A 23,224-nucleotide genomic window follows, 5' to 3' on the forward strand; every position below is an offset into this window, starting at 1 on the left:
TTCTCAGTCAGTGTTATGAAGCAGTGGTCGGCGCAGCTATTGTATACGGTCCGCTTTAAATTCTAGAACGACAACATTTGTTTTTATACATTTTATTATTTTAAAGTTTTAGTTTTAATATTTTTTTCATAATAATTAATAATTTAAGAATATAATTTTTTTTTTGTCTGTCCCGCAAACTTTTTAATTTGTGAATGTGGTCCGAAAGTCCATAATGGTTGCCGACCACTGTTATAAAGTACTCGAAGTATAATTATTATATTATGCTTAATATAAAATATCATAAGAATATCCATTTCAAAATAAAAATATTATATTATACTTATTGAAAATTGTTAACATGGTAAGAAATGTTACAAAGGGATGTGCACTGTAGGATAAAGAACCTGTATGGTTTTGGCGTACCTGTAGGACGTAGGTAAGTTACCTTTAAGCGCTTGGTAACAGTCGCTTCGCGTCGTTGCCGTATAGCAGTTGGTACGCACTGCGCGGTCCCACTATCGCTGCACAGTTGGTAATTGGTTGTCCGGTGAAAAGCCGCCGTGCCAGCCGTGCGACTTCATCGAAACCACCACAGAGTCAGTGCACCAATAGCTAACGGATAAACGTCGTTGTTTGTTGTCGTCCGCTCTTAAAAATAATTCGAATAACAATTGTTATACGAAAAAAAATCGCCGGTACGCCGTTATTGTGATTATTACTATTGTGACTATATTTTTAACATTCAGTGTGCATCGTGCGAATTTCAAACGATATACTATCATAATTTTTTTTCGGTCTCGTCAATTTATTTTAGACAAAACGTCATGTAATCGTATACGGATTTCACGATAATACTGGTATCTTGCGAGTCTAGTGCCGTTCGGACTAACGTACATTATCTGTATAGATATCGAAGATACGACGTCCGATAAAGAAATAATTCACTAACGTGATATTTTGGTGAGTACCCAAAGGCCAATTTACTTACATGATTATGATTTTCGGATTTATTTTGTTTTTCGTTTCATTATTGCTATATCTCTGTCCACTTAACTATGTAAAATCGTGATCTGGATGCACCAAATCACCCGTTCATAAATTATTTTCAACTAACTCAACGGACGCATCGTTATATACGTCTGTTTAATATTAGTATAATATGCCGTTTCGGATGTACAACGGGACGACTAAATAATATGATACTACCACACCTCGTGTAGCTATATGTATATAAAAAAAATAATAATAATGAAACAGGTTCGTCTGGTGTGTTTGTTAGTGTTGGTGGGGGGGAGCATAACCATAGCTAGTCCACCCTACACCCGGTCAGGTGAATACAATAGGTAACATTCCGTTCGGGTTTTGGGGTTGTCTCTTGTGTAAAGAGTAAAGACTGACTCTTTACTCCTCTTCATTACTCCCTATCATGAGTCGTAGCAATGTGTCTATTCTATTAAACTATTATAATATGCGCTTGAGTGATGTGTATATATGTGTGTGTGTGTTTACGTGTATGTGTTTGTATAAGTAAAAGCATAACACAATACTCAAATAAATGTTTAACTAATCGTTTTAAAAGTCAACTTTAATATTATAAAGTACCTATATTAGTTAGTGGGTGTAGTTGGGATTTTACCAATAATTTGTTATACTAATAGGCATATAAAGGAGACTTAACTAAGATCCCTTAGGGCTTAAAAGTTTGGTTTGTAGATGCTTTGGGTAAATACAATTTTAGATTTTTGCGGTAATTTTTATACAAATTAAAATTTGGATACAAATCTTTCATATTATGTATGTTCACCATAGGCGTGCGCAGACCTGAATTTCGGAGGTGCCTACAATTTTTTTGGGTCTTCTCTTAACAATACATATACATATTTCAATAAACTATAATGCACGAATAAACATTACTTACATTATATTATCACATATTAATCAGTGGTATCTACTAGTACTAAGTTATATAATATTTCATTAGATATAGCTGGATCTATAATCTATTTTTAAGATAATTGCAATATTTATTTATTATTCTTACTTTTGTAGTCAATAACATCTAGCTGTTATAAATGTATAATCATAATAAGTTTTACCGTGCAAATTTAAAATATTTTACGTTGTATTACTTTTTTTTATCCCGAAATATAATTTTTTTACCACTTATTTTAGAAAAAATAACATTTTTATTCTAGTAACATTAGTTAAAATACGGACCCATATATATGCTGCTATAGGACCTAAATTTTGGGGCTCCAAAAACATGTCGGGTGCTGCCCAGGCACATCCGGAACCCTCCGTGCGCACGCATATGATGTTCACAGAACACTGAAAGTATTACTAAATTTTCCTGAAATTTAGGGAAGAACTGTAGCACTTTGGAAGCTCTAACTACACCACTAATATTGATATTATCTATTGTTAATATAATGTTTGTAAAAAATTACGATTTTTTTTTTTGGATTTAATCGTTCAATTTAATTTATTTCGAGTTTAATTTTATATTTATTAGGTATCGTTTTTATTTTTGACTTCTGAATATAAATAATGTTTAATTAAATAATAATAATTATTATTTTTTTTTTAAACATTCTATAATTTTTATAAGTCGAAGTGGTTTTAATATGGATTTATTTAATCCTACGTCTATGTGTTTGGCGTTTATAATAAAATAATTATACCATTGATTAAGCCCGTAGCGGTACTTGACACATAGATATTCTCTCGTGCACTTAAATTTGATGATTAAACGAGCACCGTGTACTGAGATAGATTAAAATGTTTATTTTTTTTTCGGAAAGGGGTCACATAATTGTTTAACAAAAGTACGAACAATTTCATTTGAAACAAGTTTTTTTTCTCTATCGTGTAAAATATAATATTTTTAGTACAAAATAAAGGTGATATTATCCATATTTGCAATCTGGTTGGACAACTATGATTTTTTACGTTTCATTTATTTGCATTTTCACATTCTTTAAATAAATAAATACATTATACAGTAAAATTAAAAGTCACCTGCAAGGCTGAATTGTATATGTGTATAATGATGGTGGTTGCGGCTACTTTTGTTGAGAAATCTTACTGATCTCGTCCATCGCGATAAAGATGCATTAAGTATAATTTTATGTATGTAATAAATACCGTATAATATACAAAATGCCCGTCTCCCAGCGGTTCCTCAAAACGGTAGAGGTCATAACGCGTCTTCGTATAAAATTTTTAAATCTGAATAACAGTAATTGTTGTTTAATAAAAGATGACAATTTTCATGTATATATGTAATATATTCTGTAGCCGGTATATACTGAGTTCTCATAAAACAACTCTCATATTACTGTAAATGTTTGCTATTGGATAATAGCAGAGTAATAGTCATGTCTATAGAAATACTACATGTATTATTATATTATTATATAGTATTATTATTAGGTACTATTAATAGTAATCCATATATTTTTTAATTATTATATCTAGGATTTATAAAATATAAATAATCATAATATACTATACATTTTTATTCGTAAGTAATTCTTTCTCTAAATGTTAATTTTGTGATATTGTGGCTGGCAAATGATAATAATTTCACTTTCCACACCACAACTTCCTAGAAGATTCAAAGACCATATCATTCGTAAGAAGAAGAACGTCCTGTTTGCAAGTTAATCAATTTGTACTTACACAAAAACACAATTTAAATGTAATCAAAATATTAAACAATATTATATCTTGATAATAGTTACGACACATTGTACGGTTCTATAAAATTTAAAAACGTGTTTTCGTGCACATAAAACACTCGACTTGTAAGGCTGGATTCGATAGGACTTGTACGGCACCAGTGATCAGTGGGTCGAGTGGTTTTCTCGTAAGAATATATATTTACATTTGCGTAGACAATCCAGTGAGCACGACTGTAATAATTCAGTTGTTAATTATTGTTATGTAATAGCATTCAATGATTACATTTGTTAAAGAAGGCAAAGATGCAAACAAAACAATAATAATCTCATAAAAATGCAAGTAAATGTTTAATGTAAGTATAGTTATGTGAAAATAACTATGTACTACAAGAAAAATGTCTTAAAACATCTATTTATTGTCCCAAATCTTTAAAATGCTTTTAATTAATTTAAAAAAAAAAACATATAATTTCATAATATAATTATTTTTTTATTTAAAAACTTTTAATAGCACAAGATAAATTGACATTAAACAGTCAATAAAATGTCTATATTATTTTCAATATCGATATCTTTACGAGAAACAAACTGTGTTAAATTTCCTAAAAACTCAATACTAAGTACCGAGAAAACTTACCTACTCATTACGGTTAAAATATTATTATTATTACCAAAATAAAAGTTAGTTTAATGTAATACATAGGTAGGTACATTTTTTATCATTATTAAAAGGTCAATTTGGTATGAAATTAGTTTATTTGATTATAATATATATTTCATAAAAATGATATAAAATCATATAATTAGATAGTAGATAAAATACGTCCAAAACCTTAGAATGAAATAATTACCTGAACAAAATTTAGTAAGTATATCTAGGACACAACTAAATTTTTCTTATTATGCACAATGCATCACTAATTTATATTAGTTTTTTTATTATTTAAAGCGATGCATGGGGGTTGAAAAAATATCCATTTCTGTAAAATATATAAAACAAATGATTAAATTTAAAAATGTTTTAAAAATTACAATCAAAATATCTAGACAGCACAAAAAATGAAAAAAATATGTGTTTAAGTTGTTTTATTGGCTATGAAAATAATTGTCTAAGCTCTGAAACATAATTTTATTATCAGCAAATAACGATTTATCAAACGGGATATTTTTATTATTTCGCCTATAAATACATAGTAAATATGATTGTCATTTTTTATAACGTGTCACTATTACTAATCTTTCACATTATTAATATTATGAATGATATATATTTGGATTGCAATACTTGTTAAACGTAAATTGAAACTTGTGAACAGATAAGTACACGGGTGTTTGAAAAGAAATATATTTGGCATACTGCTATAATACCCCTGTTGCATCATTCATGTTCCCGGCGGGTTCGTACCTTAATTAAATATAATAATAATTAACACAAAGTCAACGTAGTGACCTTGTTCTGATGATACAATTGCGTCGTGAGTATATTATAATATCAAGAGTAATAAAATCAGGAACTGATCTGGTAACTAAAAACCTGACGTCAATTAAGTTTTCGAGCGGTCCAAGTTACGTGTGAAATTTATTCTAAGAATTTATTTTTGTTTTTCATCTAGGAGTTTTCTTGTATTTTTAGGTGGAAAGTAAATATAAAAATATTGAAATCTATAGGGCTTAATAAAAATAAAGAACTCGCACATATATTGGAAAATGATTATGTTTATTTATAACTTTTATTCAACAACAGTTAACATATTATACGTTGTGTATGAAGATTCACGATTACAGAATTATTTTCGTATATCTAAAATTTTGATATAGTATTTTTTATGTCGGTATATACCTTTTAATACTCTAGTATAACATTACATTTGATCGAAGAAAATGACTATAAAGAGGCGACATATACAAATGTCAACATTGCTGATTCTTGTCATCTTACTGGACTGCAACATAAATAATGACAAAAAAATTAAATTACCGTTTGCGCTTAATGGTTATACCGTTTAATTAATCGCAATTAATGCTAAGTTATTTCTTATTTTGTTAAACATATATTATATATGTATATATAGTTACAACATTTAGTCAAGAGATACCTACTCTCTGCAGTATTAAATGTCAATTTGAAAATTTTAATTTACATACTTTTTTCCAAGCAATCATCTATACATTAATAAGTTTTTCTCGTCATTTTGAACATCATAATATATTTGCTGTTATTTAAATTTCACTTAATTTGATAAATATAATTATATTTAAACTATTGTTGTAAAAACTATTGGTTAAAAATTAAAAAAATAAATTTTTTATTACGTATAATAACTTTGATCTTAATGTTTTTTTTTTGTATAGTAGCCGAATAGTAATGGAAAAAAACAGTGTTATGTATTACTGCGACGTGTGTCTTCATTACTTTCATAATCATCTCATAAGTTAAGTTAATACAATAATGTGGTTTCATTGGACGTATAATATAATATAATATGTAGGAAATACTACGCGGAGAAAGTTTGTCTTTTAGATTTTATCATGTTGATTTAATCGAATACAAAATAATGCATTCAAGGACTAGTGTTGAAAATTAACTAAAAAAAGCAAATGTTTTAGTCTCTTACTATAATTTGGAAAACTTCCGTCAACAGTACTCCAAATAACAAAACATGTTGTAAAAGAGAAAAATATCGAAATCATAACAATAAGGCCAAAATATAATAAAATAGTTACAATAACCGATGACAAAAATATTTTAATGGAACGTGTCTACACTTATCTTTGGCTATGCTCCAATTTGACAACTATATCGTTTTTCGTCCGGTCACTATATCCATCTTCTACGATTCGCCTCGAGGTGCATTGACCAGAAGATCAAATTTATACATTATATTTTATATGTATTTAAAAAAAAGATATTAACTCAAAAAAAAATTCAAGTGATAAATGTTTTCGCTGCTGGACGTTTTAATTTATTATTCGTGTATTGTTATAATTTATTATTATTACGTTCACATATTACAAATTCAATTTTAAATATAATCTATTAAAATATATTTGTGTATTTATAAGTATTAATTTTAAAATCAAAATATTGCATTAAACCCTACAGATTTTTATTATAGAGAGAGAGAGAGATTAAAAATATATTAAGAGCAAATTTGATTTTTAGTTGAATTCATATATGTATGTATATATATATATGAAATACAATTTTTTTTTATTAATTATTTATATACAATCTTGTCAAAGTTCTTATTTAATTGTTTTTACACAATACCATTCAAGTTTAAATTTAATATTTATATATTTTAGTCTTAGTTAATGTTTAGTTTTTTTAATTATCATTACAAAAAATTCTATTTTAATAAATTGTTAAGCAATATGTATCAATCATTTATAATTATATAATGACAACTATATTTTTAAGTAACTAATTGTATTTCAACAAAACATAGGTATCCTTGTTTAATATGCAAAATAATAAGTTATGAATGAAACAGAAATGGGAAATCTTCTTTCACAATGATATCTAGTAATAAAACTTGCATATGTTATAAATTGATATACTATATTATAATATGCAATGTGTACAATACTAGAAAATATTATTCGGATGCCTTTCACATTCTAAAAGAGCTCAAGGACCGTAATCACAATTCTATCGAAGATTCTATGCTTTACGAGATATGATTGCTAATTTAGTTTGATAGAGATTGCTTGGAACAAGTTCAATGTTTCTAAATGATTTATAATACTTTGAATATTATATCAAAATATTTATATAATATATATTAGAATAAAAATTAACAATTATATTATTATGTATGTATTAAACTATTATATATCTCATAGGTATCATAAAAAAAAAAAGGTCTAATAAAAGTAAATAGTATTAAGTGTATTCATTCGTGTAGGTATCTAATATTATAAATTTTTAATATTTTTAATTTTTACCAATCAAAACTTTTTATATATTAAATTTGTTTTAAATTCACAACTCTCCATATATTTTACTTTGACATCGATTTTAAAAGTATTGTTTTATATGTATTATATACCTATATATATATATATATATATATATTATCTATTTAAGTGATATCGTAACGAAATAGGGTTATTCTGATTTTCTCACACTATAATATTAAGTAATAAATAGTAATCTATGCAATTAATCATTGCAATTAGTTTGTTTTTCTTGTTTTTTTTTTTGCAAAATTATTGCTCTATTACCTATAACATACCTATATTTATGCTTGTATCGCAATAATTTAAATTTTTATAGGATGATAAATAAATTATCAAGATAATGCATATTTTAATCTTTAATTACTCATTAACTGAAACCCCTTAACATTAGTAAAAATTTAAATGAAAAAAAAACAATAATAATGATTACCATCATACCAATACGTATATTATCAAAAACATTTAGAAGATAATCGATGTATTTGAAATATTATTAATATACAATATACATATATATCACGTATAATATATAATATTTGCAGACGTACCACGGTCACTGACCGACGTAAATAAACTCCTAACCTAACCTGTACCGACTCGGGCATTTGGGTTAGAGTTTCGATAATAGTTGGGGCCGTGTCGTTTCAGTGACAACCGGTTCCTTGCATAATATTATTATTCACGTCTTTCCTTAATGAGTAAATCGTTTAGGTTTCTGAGCGCATTCTTCCCACTCGTTGCTGTATGTACTCTCTGTAGAACAGGGTTTACGAACATAATACTATGAGTATCAATATTCGTTGGCGTAAAACCTACAGAAAATTAAATTTTATTCGAAAGGTAGACTGATGTTTTTCCCCATAAAACACTATCGGTAAGACGACAAGCGCGTGAATAAAGATTGGCTGCGACGATGGCAATGACTGTACATATTCCAACTTAGTATTCGAAATATTATGCGTTTCGTCTATAATCGTTTATTCTGTGTAACCGTTACAGCAGTGGTCCGCAAGCGTATTGCTTCGGCATCGTACATGATATAATTCTAAAATTATTTTCAAATCAGTAGGTGGGTGAGATTGTTTTAACGGTAATCCGGTAATGTAAAATTGTTGTTGTCATATTGTTAAAAGTTCCTCTGTTATAATCGCATATCAGAATATAGATCGGGTATCCCCAGCCTTTGTGACACTTATTGTATTTTGAATTATATTCTACAATCAGAATGGTAGGTATTTCAGGCATGTTATTAGAAATTAAACGGTTCGTGATGCGGAACACCCACTACCCTATTCGATTGGTGGTGGTTGGCGTGCCACCTGTAAGAAAACGACAGCGGCGGTCGGACTGAGAACAATATTATTATTGTACATAGTTGTGCCTGCTGGCGCCCCTTATTGTAATTAGAATAATATTGTCCGTGGACTTGTTTCTGTGTGATATTCTATGTGACGGCGTTGTGCGCGTTATATATATATATATATATATGTGCGTATGTCGTATATGTATTATTATGTTTGAGGTGCTATGTGTTTTTTCTTCTTTATATATAAAAATGGAGGTCATGGCTACGGTTTTTGCCGTGAGAAGAAGGCATACACTAATATAAAATACATTTAATAATAAAAAATGAAATTCGGGCCGGCAGACACTGATCATAGAATCCCATAGCACGTCAAAACATGAGGTTCCGGTTTAAGCCTGCGGCTCAAGTTAAATCATTTAAACTGTTGGTGGACGAAACAACTTGTATCTGTTTGTGCGTGTGTGTGAATGTTTGCGCTTCTTTTTAACGATATTGCACGCGTATTTTTGGTATAGTTAACCGGGTCGTCGTCAGTGAGTCTGACACATTTGTTTGTATGTTTTACGATTATAATTACTATATGAACCGTGGCCGAAAATTATAAAGTAAAAGGGTTTAATATACGCGCGGGTTGAAGTAAGACGCGTTCCGCGTGTCACGGTATGTACGTCAATTAAAAATTAACGCTTTCAAAACATTTCCGAACGACTAGTAGAGTACAGCTTAAGAGTTAAGGTACCTATATAATATTATATATTATAGCGGTGCGTGTGTAATAACCGTGAATCCATTATTCCTGTTGCGTATATGTGTATAAGTACGGCATTCGTACAGATATGGCAAAACGTTTACAAACTGTAAAGGTTATGTCATGCGATGGTTCGCATCATATTTCTTCAAGTTTTCACAAAAATTCTGTTTATTACGAGAAAACAAACAAATTAAAATTTGTATAGTATAAACACTAAACACGTATGCCTTTTATCCACACGGTGTCTACCCAGTCTTGTGTTATACATCGAAACTTGGCGTTTTAAATTTTTTGTTTAACTAAGTACTTAAAATATTTGTAATGGAAATAATATAGGTATTGCCTATGAATCTGCTATTAAACTACACAAAATAATTGATTAACACATGCCCTTAAGGTCGTTAAAGTATAATAGCAATTTAATATTTACACAATATACGAAAGTTATTTTTGAAGTATTTCTTGGTATAATTTGTCGACTTATGTTGCGCCTATTACGTATACAGTTTGAATTAACGCTATTTAATAGATGTACTAATTGGTTTAAAACAACCCATCGTATCGATATTGCAGTTATTGCACTAGTACACTACGATATTATTATTATTGTATAGACACAACGTGTTTTGTTTGTTGGATGCTTTTGTAGGATGATCGAGATGGTCTACAGAATACTGTGGTTGAGGTATCATTGGGTTGCCATACACACTTGGTCAGAGTTCATGGTTGTTGGTATACATTTTAAAACTACCGTTCGTTTTTTTACCATTTTAATCGCCAAGAACAATGATCAAAATATTTTGCATAGGTATAAAACGATTTCCAATATTTTTAATAGAAAACCTGTAGGTTACTATGTAACGTTTTGGGTAACCCGCGACGGACCAGTGAGGAGGCCTGTGAATAAAATATAATAAGCACACAAGGTGACCGGAATGTATGTGGTATGCTGCTCACTATGACTTGTGTACTGCTACATACTACAAGCTGCGTGTACCTTTAAACACGTGTTTTTTATAATTTATTTTTGTCATAGTAAACACTGGCCTTGACACCATTCGTGGATTTTGTTTCTTTGACTAAACCATGTATATTGTATAACGATCTGTAAAGTGTAAACGTCCCAAGCTCGAGTACCCTTATGCAGTTATACATAACTACACTCCAGATTAGTATATTAAAAATTTAAAACAAAAAGTGTGTGGGTTGGAAAAAATAAAAAAATAATCAAATTTCAAGATTTTTTTGGTTTTAATTTGGTTTTAATCATAATAACAAAATATATTTTTTTAAATTTTTTTTTTTATTTTTAAATTATTCCATTTTGTTTCATGACTTGATGCTCTTACAAACAGACACACTTGATAGTTTTCAATTTACACAATATAATTTAGACGTATTTATACATGGTTGGTTTTGTACGAGTTTAAAAAAATGAATTTTAAGTAACGATGTTCTATAATGGAGCTGCACGGTCTGCAAAGTAAATAAAATTGAAAACTTTCTTGTGAGTGTAATGTGCTATTTTTTCTCTTTTATGTATTATATCGCCTTACTGTCAGTTTTACTCTTTCCTTATCATTTATCATTGTTGTATCTATATTATTTTGGTTCGTAATTGTTTTCATACTTCAATTATTTGTGTATGTTTGATAACATGTAATAAATACATATTATAAATAGTGAGTGTATTTACTTAGTTTGTAAAAAAAGTTGTAAGTAACACAGTGTAATCCAAATAGAGATATGTAAGTACTATACAGTATAATACAATTGTTAAACATTAGATTCTTCCTCTCTTTGTAATTTTATATAATTACCTGCAGGTATTCAATTTGTAGTGCATTTTGATGATAATTAAACAACCTTCAAACAACCTGATGTATATATTGTAATTTATTTTCGATTTGCAAGTCATTATAATAAACGATAGAAATATGATCGTTGTTAAAAATGACGTTATTTCTATATATAATTCATAATATTAAACAATAATCTCAAATTGCTTAAAGCAAAATAAGAAAAAAAATCTATATTTTATATTGAATATATGGAAAAAAAAAAATATTTGAACTTTTAAACTGCCTAGATAAATAATAATTATGTTGATTTTCTAAACATAACTATATTTATTTGATAATAAATATTGACAACATTTAAATTTAATCTATCTATTGTTAAATATAATTGTACATACGTAATACTTTCCTGTGTATTATGTGTGATAAATTTATGGTAATCTGTATAATTGTCATTTGTCGTAAATTTCATTTTTTTATTGTATGCAAGTCACCACCTTTTGAATAATTTATTCATAAATAACTAAAACATTTGTGATCATATTATCTCTTAAAATTGTTTTTATACTTATTTTACACTTAATTGCTATATTGGTAATAGTGGTTAACGACTGGATTGTAGTTTGACTCTTTAACGACCTTAATAACGTTGTACCTGTTAATAAATCTAATCTCGATTTGTGTTTCGTTTTGTTTTATAGCTCTGTAGATCTAATGCTTGTGCCATAATGAAGCACGAAAGTCAGCACCCAGAGCTCATTTCAAACGGAAAAGGAAAGCCTTTCAAAAAAAGCATCAGTTTAAGTGCCCTGGGTCTGGGAAAGCTGTGGAGAAGGCGATCTGTGACCATAACTGAGTACGATCCATGTTACAAGGTCGTTTATTTGGGAAACGTCCTCACTGGGATAGCCAAAGGTATGTACTATATATTATAATAATTATTAATATTTTAAAACGATTTCGGCTGTAGAATTTTGCCTTAACTGGATATCTTCGTCATTTGACTATACTGTATAAATTATGACTCCCACGTCCTGTGTTTGTATAGTAATTATAACGTGTTCGACTATAGGTGAGGTAGATTGTAAACTCGTATTAAAAGCCTGAGGCGCATTCGTTAATACGTCATGTATTGATTCTTAACTAAATATAAGAACCTACATTTTATAGGCTTACTCGTATACTTTATTTTAATTAATATCAAATTATTTTTCTAATTATTTATCCTAGTATTATTTAATATTTAGTTATACAAACCAAGCTCGTCTTTACTGATTTATATAAAAAAAGTCGTGTCATTCTGACATCATATAGCAATTAATCATACAAAAACTAACTGTGTTGTCAATGTCGATAAAAAAAAAAAAAATCACTTTTTATATTAAAAATTGGATTTAAATTTTAAATCAATGAATACACAGTAATTGTATTTTTAATCACATATACATGTGTGTTTTTTTCACTTATAATTCATATAGGTAATTTATATTTATTCGTGTTTACGTATAAAAACTATTTAGGTAGGTAGAAGTATTAATTAGTAATTGATGAAATAATTCCTTAATATATAATATAATATGTTCATAATATATGTACCTAATCAGCTATTACTTGCATATTATTTGCATTTTTCGATAATTGGGATTGCATGTTGTAATGAATAAGTAATTTAATATACTAATATTACTAACCTAACACAATATATTATTATGATTATTTATTAACTGACACCGAAGTTATTATATCACCAACTAAACAATGTACATAATCATATTTGTGTCTTTAGTATGTTAATAAATACGTTTTATATAAAAGAAAACATTTTAATAATAATAAATCAGAAACGTATAATACCAGAGTTATAGAATCATTCAGATATTTTATAATATACAAATTTTTAAAATATTTAACTCATTAATACAATGTATCAAGTAAAAGCTTTCATACTAGATTAATTTATTAACTTATTGAAAATTTTTTCTAGGTAATAATAATGTATATATATTAAAATATGTAATTTGAATTCTGATAAAATTCAATACAAAATGCACTATAACTTTTGTAACTGCAGAAGGATATTGAGTTAAATAATAGAATAAAAAGATTTTTATGGTGGTGGTAATTTTATTACCATATAAATATAAGTTTAAATAGTCGGTTTTTTTTATTTTCATTTTAGTATATATATGGTTCTTTTCCATGTATATTGTATATCTACTTAATTTTAAAAGTGTTATTCATTCTCATCTGTACTTATCGTTGAGAATATAATATATAAAGGTAGGTAGGTACATGTATAATATAACATATACGCAGACGGATGCATACACGTAGATTTGTTACAGTGACAGACACACCTTTAAAACCCTCTCTTTCTCTCTCATTTACTCTTAGCTACGCCTATCAACCGTTTAGAAATATATCTTCTATTGCATTCCATCGTGGAAATTTGCCACATTGTTCAGAACGACATTATAATATTATATGTAAGCGATTACATTATAGTATGTATATGTAATATAATATAATGTATAAGATATTTCCACGTGGACTTCGCCGTTGATGTCGCTAGGTTGAAGCTCCACCAACCCTCATTTGACTGTGTAAAATAATAGTAATAGTATTAATAACAATAATAATCGTTTACCGTGTCTAATCTTCGTAGTCTAGTTGCTTCTTTTTCCGTCCTACCGCCTCGGCATTTCTCGCAATCTGCTAATTTGTTCCGATCATCTGACATCTCCGCGGCAATGTCGTCGATGCTCCGGTAACGTTTACCGAAAAACGAGTTAACAAACAACCATGTAACTAAGAATTATCTTGCCTACCGTTGGACACCAATCACATTTTTTTTCATTTATTTATTATTATCACTGTGTAGTATTATAAAATACAAAAATAAACTTCTTATTTATTATTTTACTTAAGTATTCTTATTATATTATTTGTGTTAAGTGGAAATGCTGTAGAAGTTTGTTTATAGTTTTTTTTTTCTATAAATGCCAAAAAAATATCTAATGACATAGGTATAATATTATATAAATTCTATATTAAAATTTTATGTTTTGATATGCTCTCATCAGACGCTTCAAATCTTAAATCATATCATATTTATCGTTAAAATTAAATATTAATTTTCCTTTTATTTTGTTACAATTTAACCTATATCAGGGGTCACCAACTAATTTCTATAGAGGTTCGTTTTAAAATTTGCCAAATTAGCCGCGGTCCCTAACAGTTTTAATGAACTCACGTTAATAAATACTTTTTTTTAAATTAGTATATAATATATTGTTTTATTTATGCATAATGCATTATAAGTATAATCTATGAAATATTAGTTATCTCTTCTTTGTCGTTTGGCACCGCTATGTCACCTATTGAAATGCATGTTATAACTACCACTTATTTTTTAACGGATGGAGTAGAATAGTATATAATATTATAATACTATAATATAGTGATTTTACATGATATAATATATCCGGACCATTTGCCTACTGGTTCGACGAGGTGTTCATGATGACAACCGTTGGACATTATCTCTGTGTATATAGTGAGTAATGACAGTATATATATATATATATATATATATAAGATTTATAATATTTAATAGATTTAATCAATTTAAACAGTAGTAGACATGTCAAGACACTTGATTTAAATAATTATAGAAAGAAAATATTTATTTTTAAAAACTTTGTGTGGATGACATTGAATAAATTATTACAGCAGTAGAAATATAATCACAGATTTTATGGCAATTTAAAATGTTGATTAAATCGTTTTAAATATTAGTTGCTTTTACTGAAAATCTATCATGGTTGTATTATTAACATACATTAAGATTTTTGTTGATTGGATAAATTTCAAAATATTTAAAAACGTAAAAATATGCTCCTATTATACAACTGCTGTAGAATATTTTGCTTTGTAAAAATATATAGACATATAAAATAAGTACGTATACCGATAAATTAATGGTTAGCAATCATCTCGTTATTAGGTGGTAAGATTAATATTTTTCAACATGTGCTAGGGAATTAAATCATATATCATAAAATATACCATAAACAAGTATAAAGTCGTATAAAACCTAATTCAAAGATATTTTTTTTTTAAGTTCACTGTGTGTAAAAAAAGCACCAACAGATTTTTATTACTACTCCTATACACTGTATTCTGCTCATTAAAAATAAAATCTTTTTGTGCACATAATAAGTTACTTTTTAAATATTATAATATAAATAGGTACTATAAATAATAATTGTATTATAAAACCTCTTAGTTTAAAATTAGATATTATTATTTATGTTTTTTTTTTATCGAAAAGTATTCTGAAAAACTAAAGTATTTAATACGATTGCTCTTTTTTTTCGTAGTTGGTTGTTAACATTTCAATTTTTATAAAAGCATTACGGATATTATTTTATTTGAAAAGAAAAAATGAACGCAGACACGTTAATGACTTTAGATTGGCACTGTTTGCACACGTGATATATTTAATTCTAAAGGGTTCTAAAGTAATTATTAATAAGTGCAACACTCGTCGTGGTCAACGCCTGTTGCGTTTTAAAAGTGTTTCTCTGGCGGTAAAACAAAAAAAAAAATTACCTCGACGGCTCGAGAACATTTGTTTGTGAAAAGACGTTGTCTGGACAATTTTAATAACTACGATTAATTGTTTGTTCTTTCTTTCTTTTTTCTTCGTTTATTCATGTTTATTTTTACATCCATCGCACTGGATTGTTCGTACTATTTTTACACCTTTATTTTCTAAACTATTAGTTTAATTGAAATTTAATGATGTTTATTTATTTTTCGTAATAATTTATCTAATAATTACCGCGTTAGCTATAGATACTGTGAATAGTTCAACAATAAAAGTTGAATAAAAAAAATTAATTTGAGAATGACTTTAAAAATAAAAATGATACTATTTGAAAGATTTTGTAATGAATTTACTGTTTATTATAACATTTATAACTATGTAAACATGGTATGTTGATTCTAAGCTGTAAGCTTAACGTATTACAATATTCTACAATTTGCCATTAATAGAAATATTAAAATGTAAAAATATAAATAATTTAAAATTAGTCTGGACGATTTATTTATATTTTCAAGTTTAGCTAGTTGTATCCTATCAGTGTGTTTATAATATATTAATATACACATATTGCATATATATTATTATAGTATTTTTTTAATTTAAATTTTACAAAATTATAGACTTTTTAATCTCATGAATTTTATATATCAATAATATATTTATTTTTATTTTTTAAAGCATATTAATGTCATTACTCCATAAATCGGTTCCTGTATAAACATTATACATATTATTATACATTGTATTAGATTTGATTATTACTTATATACTGTAATGGTTTATAAAATAATGATCATTCTAATCAGTAGCTATTATACAGTATTTAAGGGCGTCATTTGTAAAGAGCAAGGTTGTAAATGTAATGTTCATCGTAAAGATACTTTTTATATTCTGCAGATTTGTTATTGATATTCTAGATGCTTTAAAGATTTAATATGTTATTATATTTAATTTTTGATGTTTTCTGATATTTTTAATAATACAAAAATGATCATTTTTTATTTTATTTTCAATTCTTCATTGTTATGAGATATATTTATTGAACATTTAAGTACATATACTTTATTAATATTAACCATCTTCAATAATTTTTTGAATTTCCTTTTGATAATCATTTGTAATCTTAAAATTGCTTAACAATCTTGTTAAATTATGTATGTATGATAGATCAAATCGTTTTTATTGTTATTGAAGTAAAAAATAATAATTATAATTTAACCTGTTAATTATCTTTATTGAAAGTTTCAATATTTTTAGTATTTTTTAGTTGATCCTTAAATAAATATGATATATAATATTTACAGTTTGAGAAGCTTTGATTTTTTTTATATAAAAATAGGTCATAAGTATAACTTAATTGTAGCTTAAGTTATTATTGAAAAATGTAATATTAAATATTAATATTATTTAACAATTATTAAAAGTATCTTAAAATAATTATTGGTTAATACATTATTATTTTTAATTAATACATATTAGTGCAATTTAAATGAACAAACATTTACTAAATAAAATAGAGTAGAATGTTTTATACTGCAATGTATGATTTTTTTTTTTTTATTGTTCAATGAATACCAGTCACTGTTAACTTCAGTATATTTTGACAGTTAAAACAAACCGCAGATATTCCGTTATATTTACTTTTTCAGTTAGTTTTTTTCATTGGATTGATATTGTTGTAAACACTTGATTAAAAAAGTTAAAATCACTGAATAATTCGTTATTATATTAAAATATACATTTGAAAATAAACAATACTTAAGCATGATATTTTTTTGTATGTTTTCTGTGTACACAGACATAATATTATTGTAATATCGTGTATATACATATAAATAGGTTTTTGGTAAGTATACAGAGATAGAAAATTAATTTAAATCAATTCTTATACTCAATAATATCTTTATATACGGCTATGTCCGGTTTCATTTTTAATTATTAAATGTATTAATACCTAATATATATAATATGCAATATAATGACGTTATAACGAATGCTAAAATATAATTGTTTAATGTTATATAAACATATTTTATAGATATATAATGTACTTTTTATGCATAATAATTCAGCTTCTATATCCTTGATTTTGATTTCGATCGTAATCGACATCGTTTTAAAGTTTAGGAAATTCTCAGTGATACATACTATACTGGGTAGTAGGTACACTAGTTCAGAAGTACCTACCTATACCAGCACTTCTCGTCCATCCGGGCCATAAATGGCGTTGACTGCTGTGCACCTATATTTTGGACAATTAGTGTTATATTATTGTTATTTACTTTGTATAAAATTCTCCTGTTTGTCCTGTGTACGTTTTCCAGGGATAAAATAATAATTACCGTATTGCTCATCTCCTCTTCCTTTTGATAATCAACAGTATTCAGAGTACTAGTGTTAGTATTGATAGTCGATGAACGGTGTGGTGTGGTAGTAGCGCAGTTTTTTATTGTATGTATTATTATAGTTGTCGAAGGTCAGTTGGTTGGCTTGTTTCTCCCGTAGGAATGTTTACGATACAAATAATAATAATAACAACACTACATTCGTGTATCCTTTGCTGATGGAGTACACCATCATCGCTATAAAAGTAATTTCGTACTTTCGTATACTTTTAGTGTTATGTATGATATGGATAGTTATTGCTATTAGTAGTTATTCGAGTGACAAAAAGTCAGACATACTGCAATAATTGTATCGTCGCCTAGGTAGTGTATCGCGGGAACACTTCATGACCGGGAACACGTGCGCGTGCAATGACGGACAGTCGACGACGACAACAATGCGATCGTTGATTAATATAAATAATAATAATAATAATAATAAAAAACATAATAAAAATAATAATATAATAATAATGTCGGATAGTCGTTGATGATGCCGCCAATATTGCTTTTGTTATCACTCCCGAGGCCCTCATTGTTCCGGACACTACACGGTACTCTTCCCAGTTTTCGATTTCTAATAAAGGACAACTTCTACTACCTATACTTATAAATAATATTACTATTACTTCCACTACCACTATTAATATTCCATGTACTACTGTTGGTAGATACTCCTACTGCTAAAAAATAGATATTTTATAGTTGTAGTACTAGCATGACTTTACTACGCTAGGTTCTTCGTTTTGTGTTGCATCGTAAAATAAAAACGAGCGTGCGCGAGCGAACACCAACCGTAGCTCTTCAGGAATGTGTGACGAGTAGAGCAATTGGTTCCCAAAACACATTTTTTAAGCCTAGATAAAAAAGAAAATAAACTGTTTGTGTATTATATACAATATATAGTATGCAATATACATATAAGAAATTACAGTGGTTCTTGAATGCAACAACGGTGAGCACTAGGTATAGACGATTATATTATAGTATTTGTATGTATTATGAAATAGCGGTGGTGCTGCAAAAAGGAAATCGAAAAAAATTTGAATAAAATAAAATAAACTGTCTACGATTTTCATATTACAGAGAAAAAAAATGAACCGTTGTATTTCGCATGACCAATAGATTTTTATATTTCCAGAAAAATGCTTCCTGAATGCTCTGTAGGTTTTTAAGTAAACATGCTTCTTATTGAGATAGTTTGTTTAATTATAGCAGTGGTAAGAACGCATCATTATTATTGTCTCCCTAAAACATTATTATTAGCATCGAAGATAAATTTAATCTAGAAAGAAATGTTATATTTTAGCTTTCATTTAAATTGAAACTTGTAGTTTTTCATGGCTTCAGGACAATATTGTTTTATTTAAAATGTACCAATCTCAGTAACAGTTACAGTTCAAAATAAAGATAAAAAAAAAATACACAAATCTAAATAAAAATATTAATTGTCAATAAAATACTTAAAATTATGTAAAACTGGTAGTGCTTCTCAGAACTAAAATATTGAAATAGCAGTGTACTACGTATGCAGTGATCTATTAAATTTGATCTATTGTTTTTTTTGCACACTACTATATAATTGAACATTTGTATTTATGCGTTTTAGTTTCTCATTAATTCGTATCATATATATTTTTCTAAACAAAATACGAAATGATGACTTTAAAAATATACAAATGATTAATATTTCTGAAAAATAAATAATTGATTTAATAATTAGAAAAAACATTTTATTGTACTCATTAAAATAATTACAAAACTTAAAAACCTTGAGATCAAATTTTTTTACTCAAAGCCAATGTTAACAGTTGAAAAGAGTTGTTAAAGTACCTACTAGTTGAATTATAATATATAATGTCTATAATTATTTGTTCTAATATTGCTTTTCATTTCTTTGCGAGTATGTTTTAATATGAAGTTTAATTAAAAAGTAATTTTTAATATTTTAATATTGTTACCTACTATAGAATAAATATTAAGCTATTTACCATATTTTTTAAACTAATATTTATTTGTCCTATTGATGGTTTATTCTGATATAGTCATATTAAATTATAAGAAATACGCTGTTGGTATTAAAAACGTATGGCTAACCATACTTCTTATGATGTTTGTATGTATGTTAATATAATATAATATACTACCGTGTCCCTCAAATTTTGTATGGAAAAAAATATTAAAAAGTTATCAATTAGGTATTAAATCCATCTAAATTTTTTATTACATGATTACATTTGATGTGGTTTTTCCTGGACTACCTATTGATGCGACCTTCTACATAATAATTTGTTAGACAGTTATTAAGCTGTCATTAAATTGGATATGTTATTACTGCCTTATATATTTGCAAGTTCGAAAAGTTCTATACGTTCAATAACATTGAAGTATGTGTTCATAAAATGCTATACATATAAAAAAGTAGTATTATGGATGTATAATCGTAAAGCATTTTTTTCTTATACTACAATCAAGATATTAGTTAAATTAAAAATTATATATATACTTACATTAAAACGTGTTGTCTTTATTTTCTTAGATTTGTCATTAACACTCAAAAGATAAGAATGTATAATATTAAATTACAATTGAGTTAATCGGGGGTAAAGCTATAAAACAATTAAGATAAAATGGTTAATTGAAGACCTACTCCAACTCTTATTGTGTTACATTATTTCCTCAAAAATACAGTACATTGATACTACTTATAGTTATGAGTGATAAACAGTGTACAATCTGTCGAACGGAATTATACGAGTATCTACCTAGACAAAGATGCATTTCTGGTTGCGTTTTATTTTACAGAATCTCAAATGTTATGATTGCATATAGTAATCCGACGCATTATTATTTTTATCGCTTGAATCGTATGAAAACAAACACCTCATAATATACGTCATTCTATGGACGTTTTGAAAATACTTTGAATAATTGTTATTACGTATATTGTTGTATTCAGTAGTCTTATATAATGTGATATCAATATTATAAATACTATAATATGTATACTTAAGTGAAATATTCTAATACACTAGATTATTTTTGATCACGTGATATATTCGTACTACCTATTAATTCATTTATCGTCGCTCCTGTTTAACCGTTAATTATAATTGGTTAATAAACATTTTATTAAACAATACCTACGTAGGTCCGAAATATTAAAATTGTCTTATGGATCGGTAGTTTATGGTTAGTATGGTTAGTCGACGCAATTATTATTGTTGCCTTTTATTTTATGTATCTTGTATACGGTAGTTGATCCTAGTTGATTTAAGTAATTGCATAAATAATAACGTGGGTGAATTTTTTATGATGTGATACATGATACCTATATATATATAAATTAGTCACTCAAATTATTTGTCATAAATAAGGGCATGACCTCTTGCGGAATTGAATTTTAGTTAATTCCAGTTCTAACGTTGAGTTTTATTCGTCATTAATTAATTTTGTACCTCTTTAATGGAATTGTTAACATCGCATATATAGGGTGACAATGATTTTTTGAACGTACCGGATGTCGTTATTAATGAGTCTAGTTATAAATTGTAATCATGCTATACTGTTATAAATTTACAATGCTGTATTACATTGTAGCAGTGTAGAGAATGATTTAGATATCTTATGTGCGGAAAAAATACTTGATGTATGTACCTATTATCTCACTTACAACTACGTTTGATATTTAACCAGTGGTCTGATGTCGAATTTAGTTTCAAGTAATATATTTAGTTTTGTTTTCGTATTTATGATGTACGAGTGGTGATCAATATGTAGGTATCAATTAAAACTCATTTTCGAAAGGCTTAGATATTAAATCATAGGTTTAATGATTCTCCACTTAAGAGTAGGTATAGGTACCTACGTCTATATAACCCTCTCGACCTTCGATTACTCTAAGACCGGATTCACACATTTCTCTGTAATTCTTTTCTCTCAATCCAATATAATATCGACAGGCGACAGCCACGCACCAAAAGTGCGCATTTGTTTTTTTTTTTTTGTTAAGGATAATCGACTCAATAATCGTTTTACGTCACGGCACTTGACACAGTAGAAGGATTATTTTTGATTATTTAAATCAGTGTTGACGTACAAACTAACGTCATTGTTTTGTTATATAAAGTATTAGAGTGGTGTATCGAAGATTAATCGTTCGTTATACGTATGGCTCATAATCGTGTGACACTTGTGAATTTATTTTATCATCATTTTTTCTCGTATTTCAAAATTTGTATGGACAAATGTTTAATAATAATACGCAATTAGTGTTAAAATGTACAGGCATTATTAATTATTGGAGTTATTGTAAAGTACATAATATAAAATATGTTGTGTTCCGAAAACATTTGCATACCCGTTCACCTAAAATGATATTTATCGTATACATGGATAGTGTTAAATTTATATAGGTATATGATATAATTCTATATAGGTGGGATTAGCATTTGCCAAATATGGGCCACGAGTCTGTTACACTTTATCTGTCATGGAGACCACCATACCACTACCACCACCTCCAATAACTGAACTTTGTAGTAAACACTTAATTTGTCTTTTGGTGATTTAGGTCAACATACTCTAGTTAACCGCGATCCTAGACTTCCATCGACGCTTGTATCTCTGTATAGTTTATATTATAATAATATAATTATGCGACTACTGGTCGTCCTTTTCTTAGACAAAAAAATAATTACTATAGGTACACTACTATTATAAGTGCTTAGCATGCTTAGCATAT

General features: G+C 27.5%; 1 protein-coding gene across 1 annotated transcript in view; it reads left to right on the plus strand.

Moving 5' to 3' along the window:
- The first annotated feature begins 527 nt into the window (after positions 1-527).
- Positions 528-23,224, plus strand: part of LOC132922545 (uncharacterized) — a 34,389-nt gene continuing 11,692 nt past the window's right edge. The window contains exons 1-2 of the mRNA XM_060986118.1: positions 528-942; positions 12,186-12,399. Coding sequence (XP_060842101.1) covers positions 12,213-12,399 — 187 coding nt within the window. The 5' untranslated portion in view covers positions 528-942; positions 12,186-12,212. The remainder of the gene's footprint in view (positions 943-12,185; positions 12,400-23,224) is intronic.

The sequence above is a fragment of the Rhopalosiphum padi genome, chromosome 1, assembly GCF_020882245.1.
Source record: "Rhopalosiphum padi isolate XX-2018 chromosome 1, ASM2088224v1, whole genome shotgun sequence".
Taxonomy (NCBI): domain Eukaryota; kingdom Metazoa; phylum Arthropoda; class Insecta; order Hemiptera; family Aphididae; genus Rhopalosiphum; species Rhopalosiphum padi.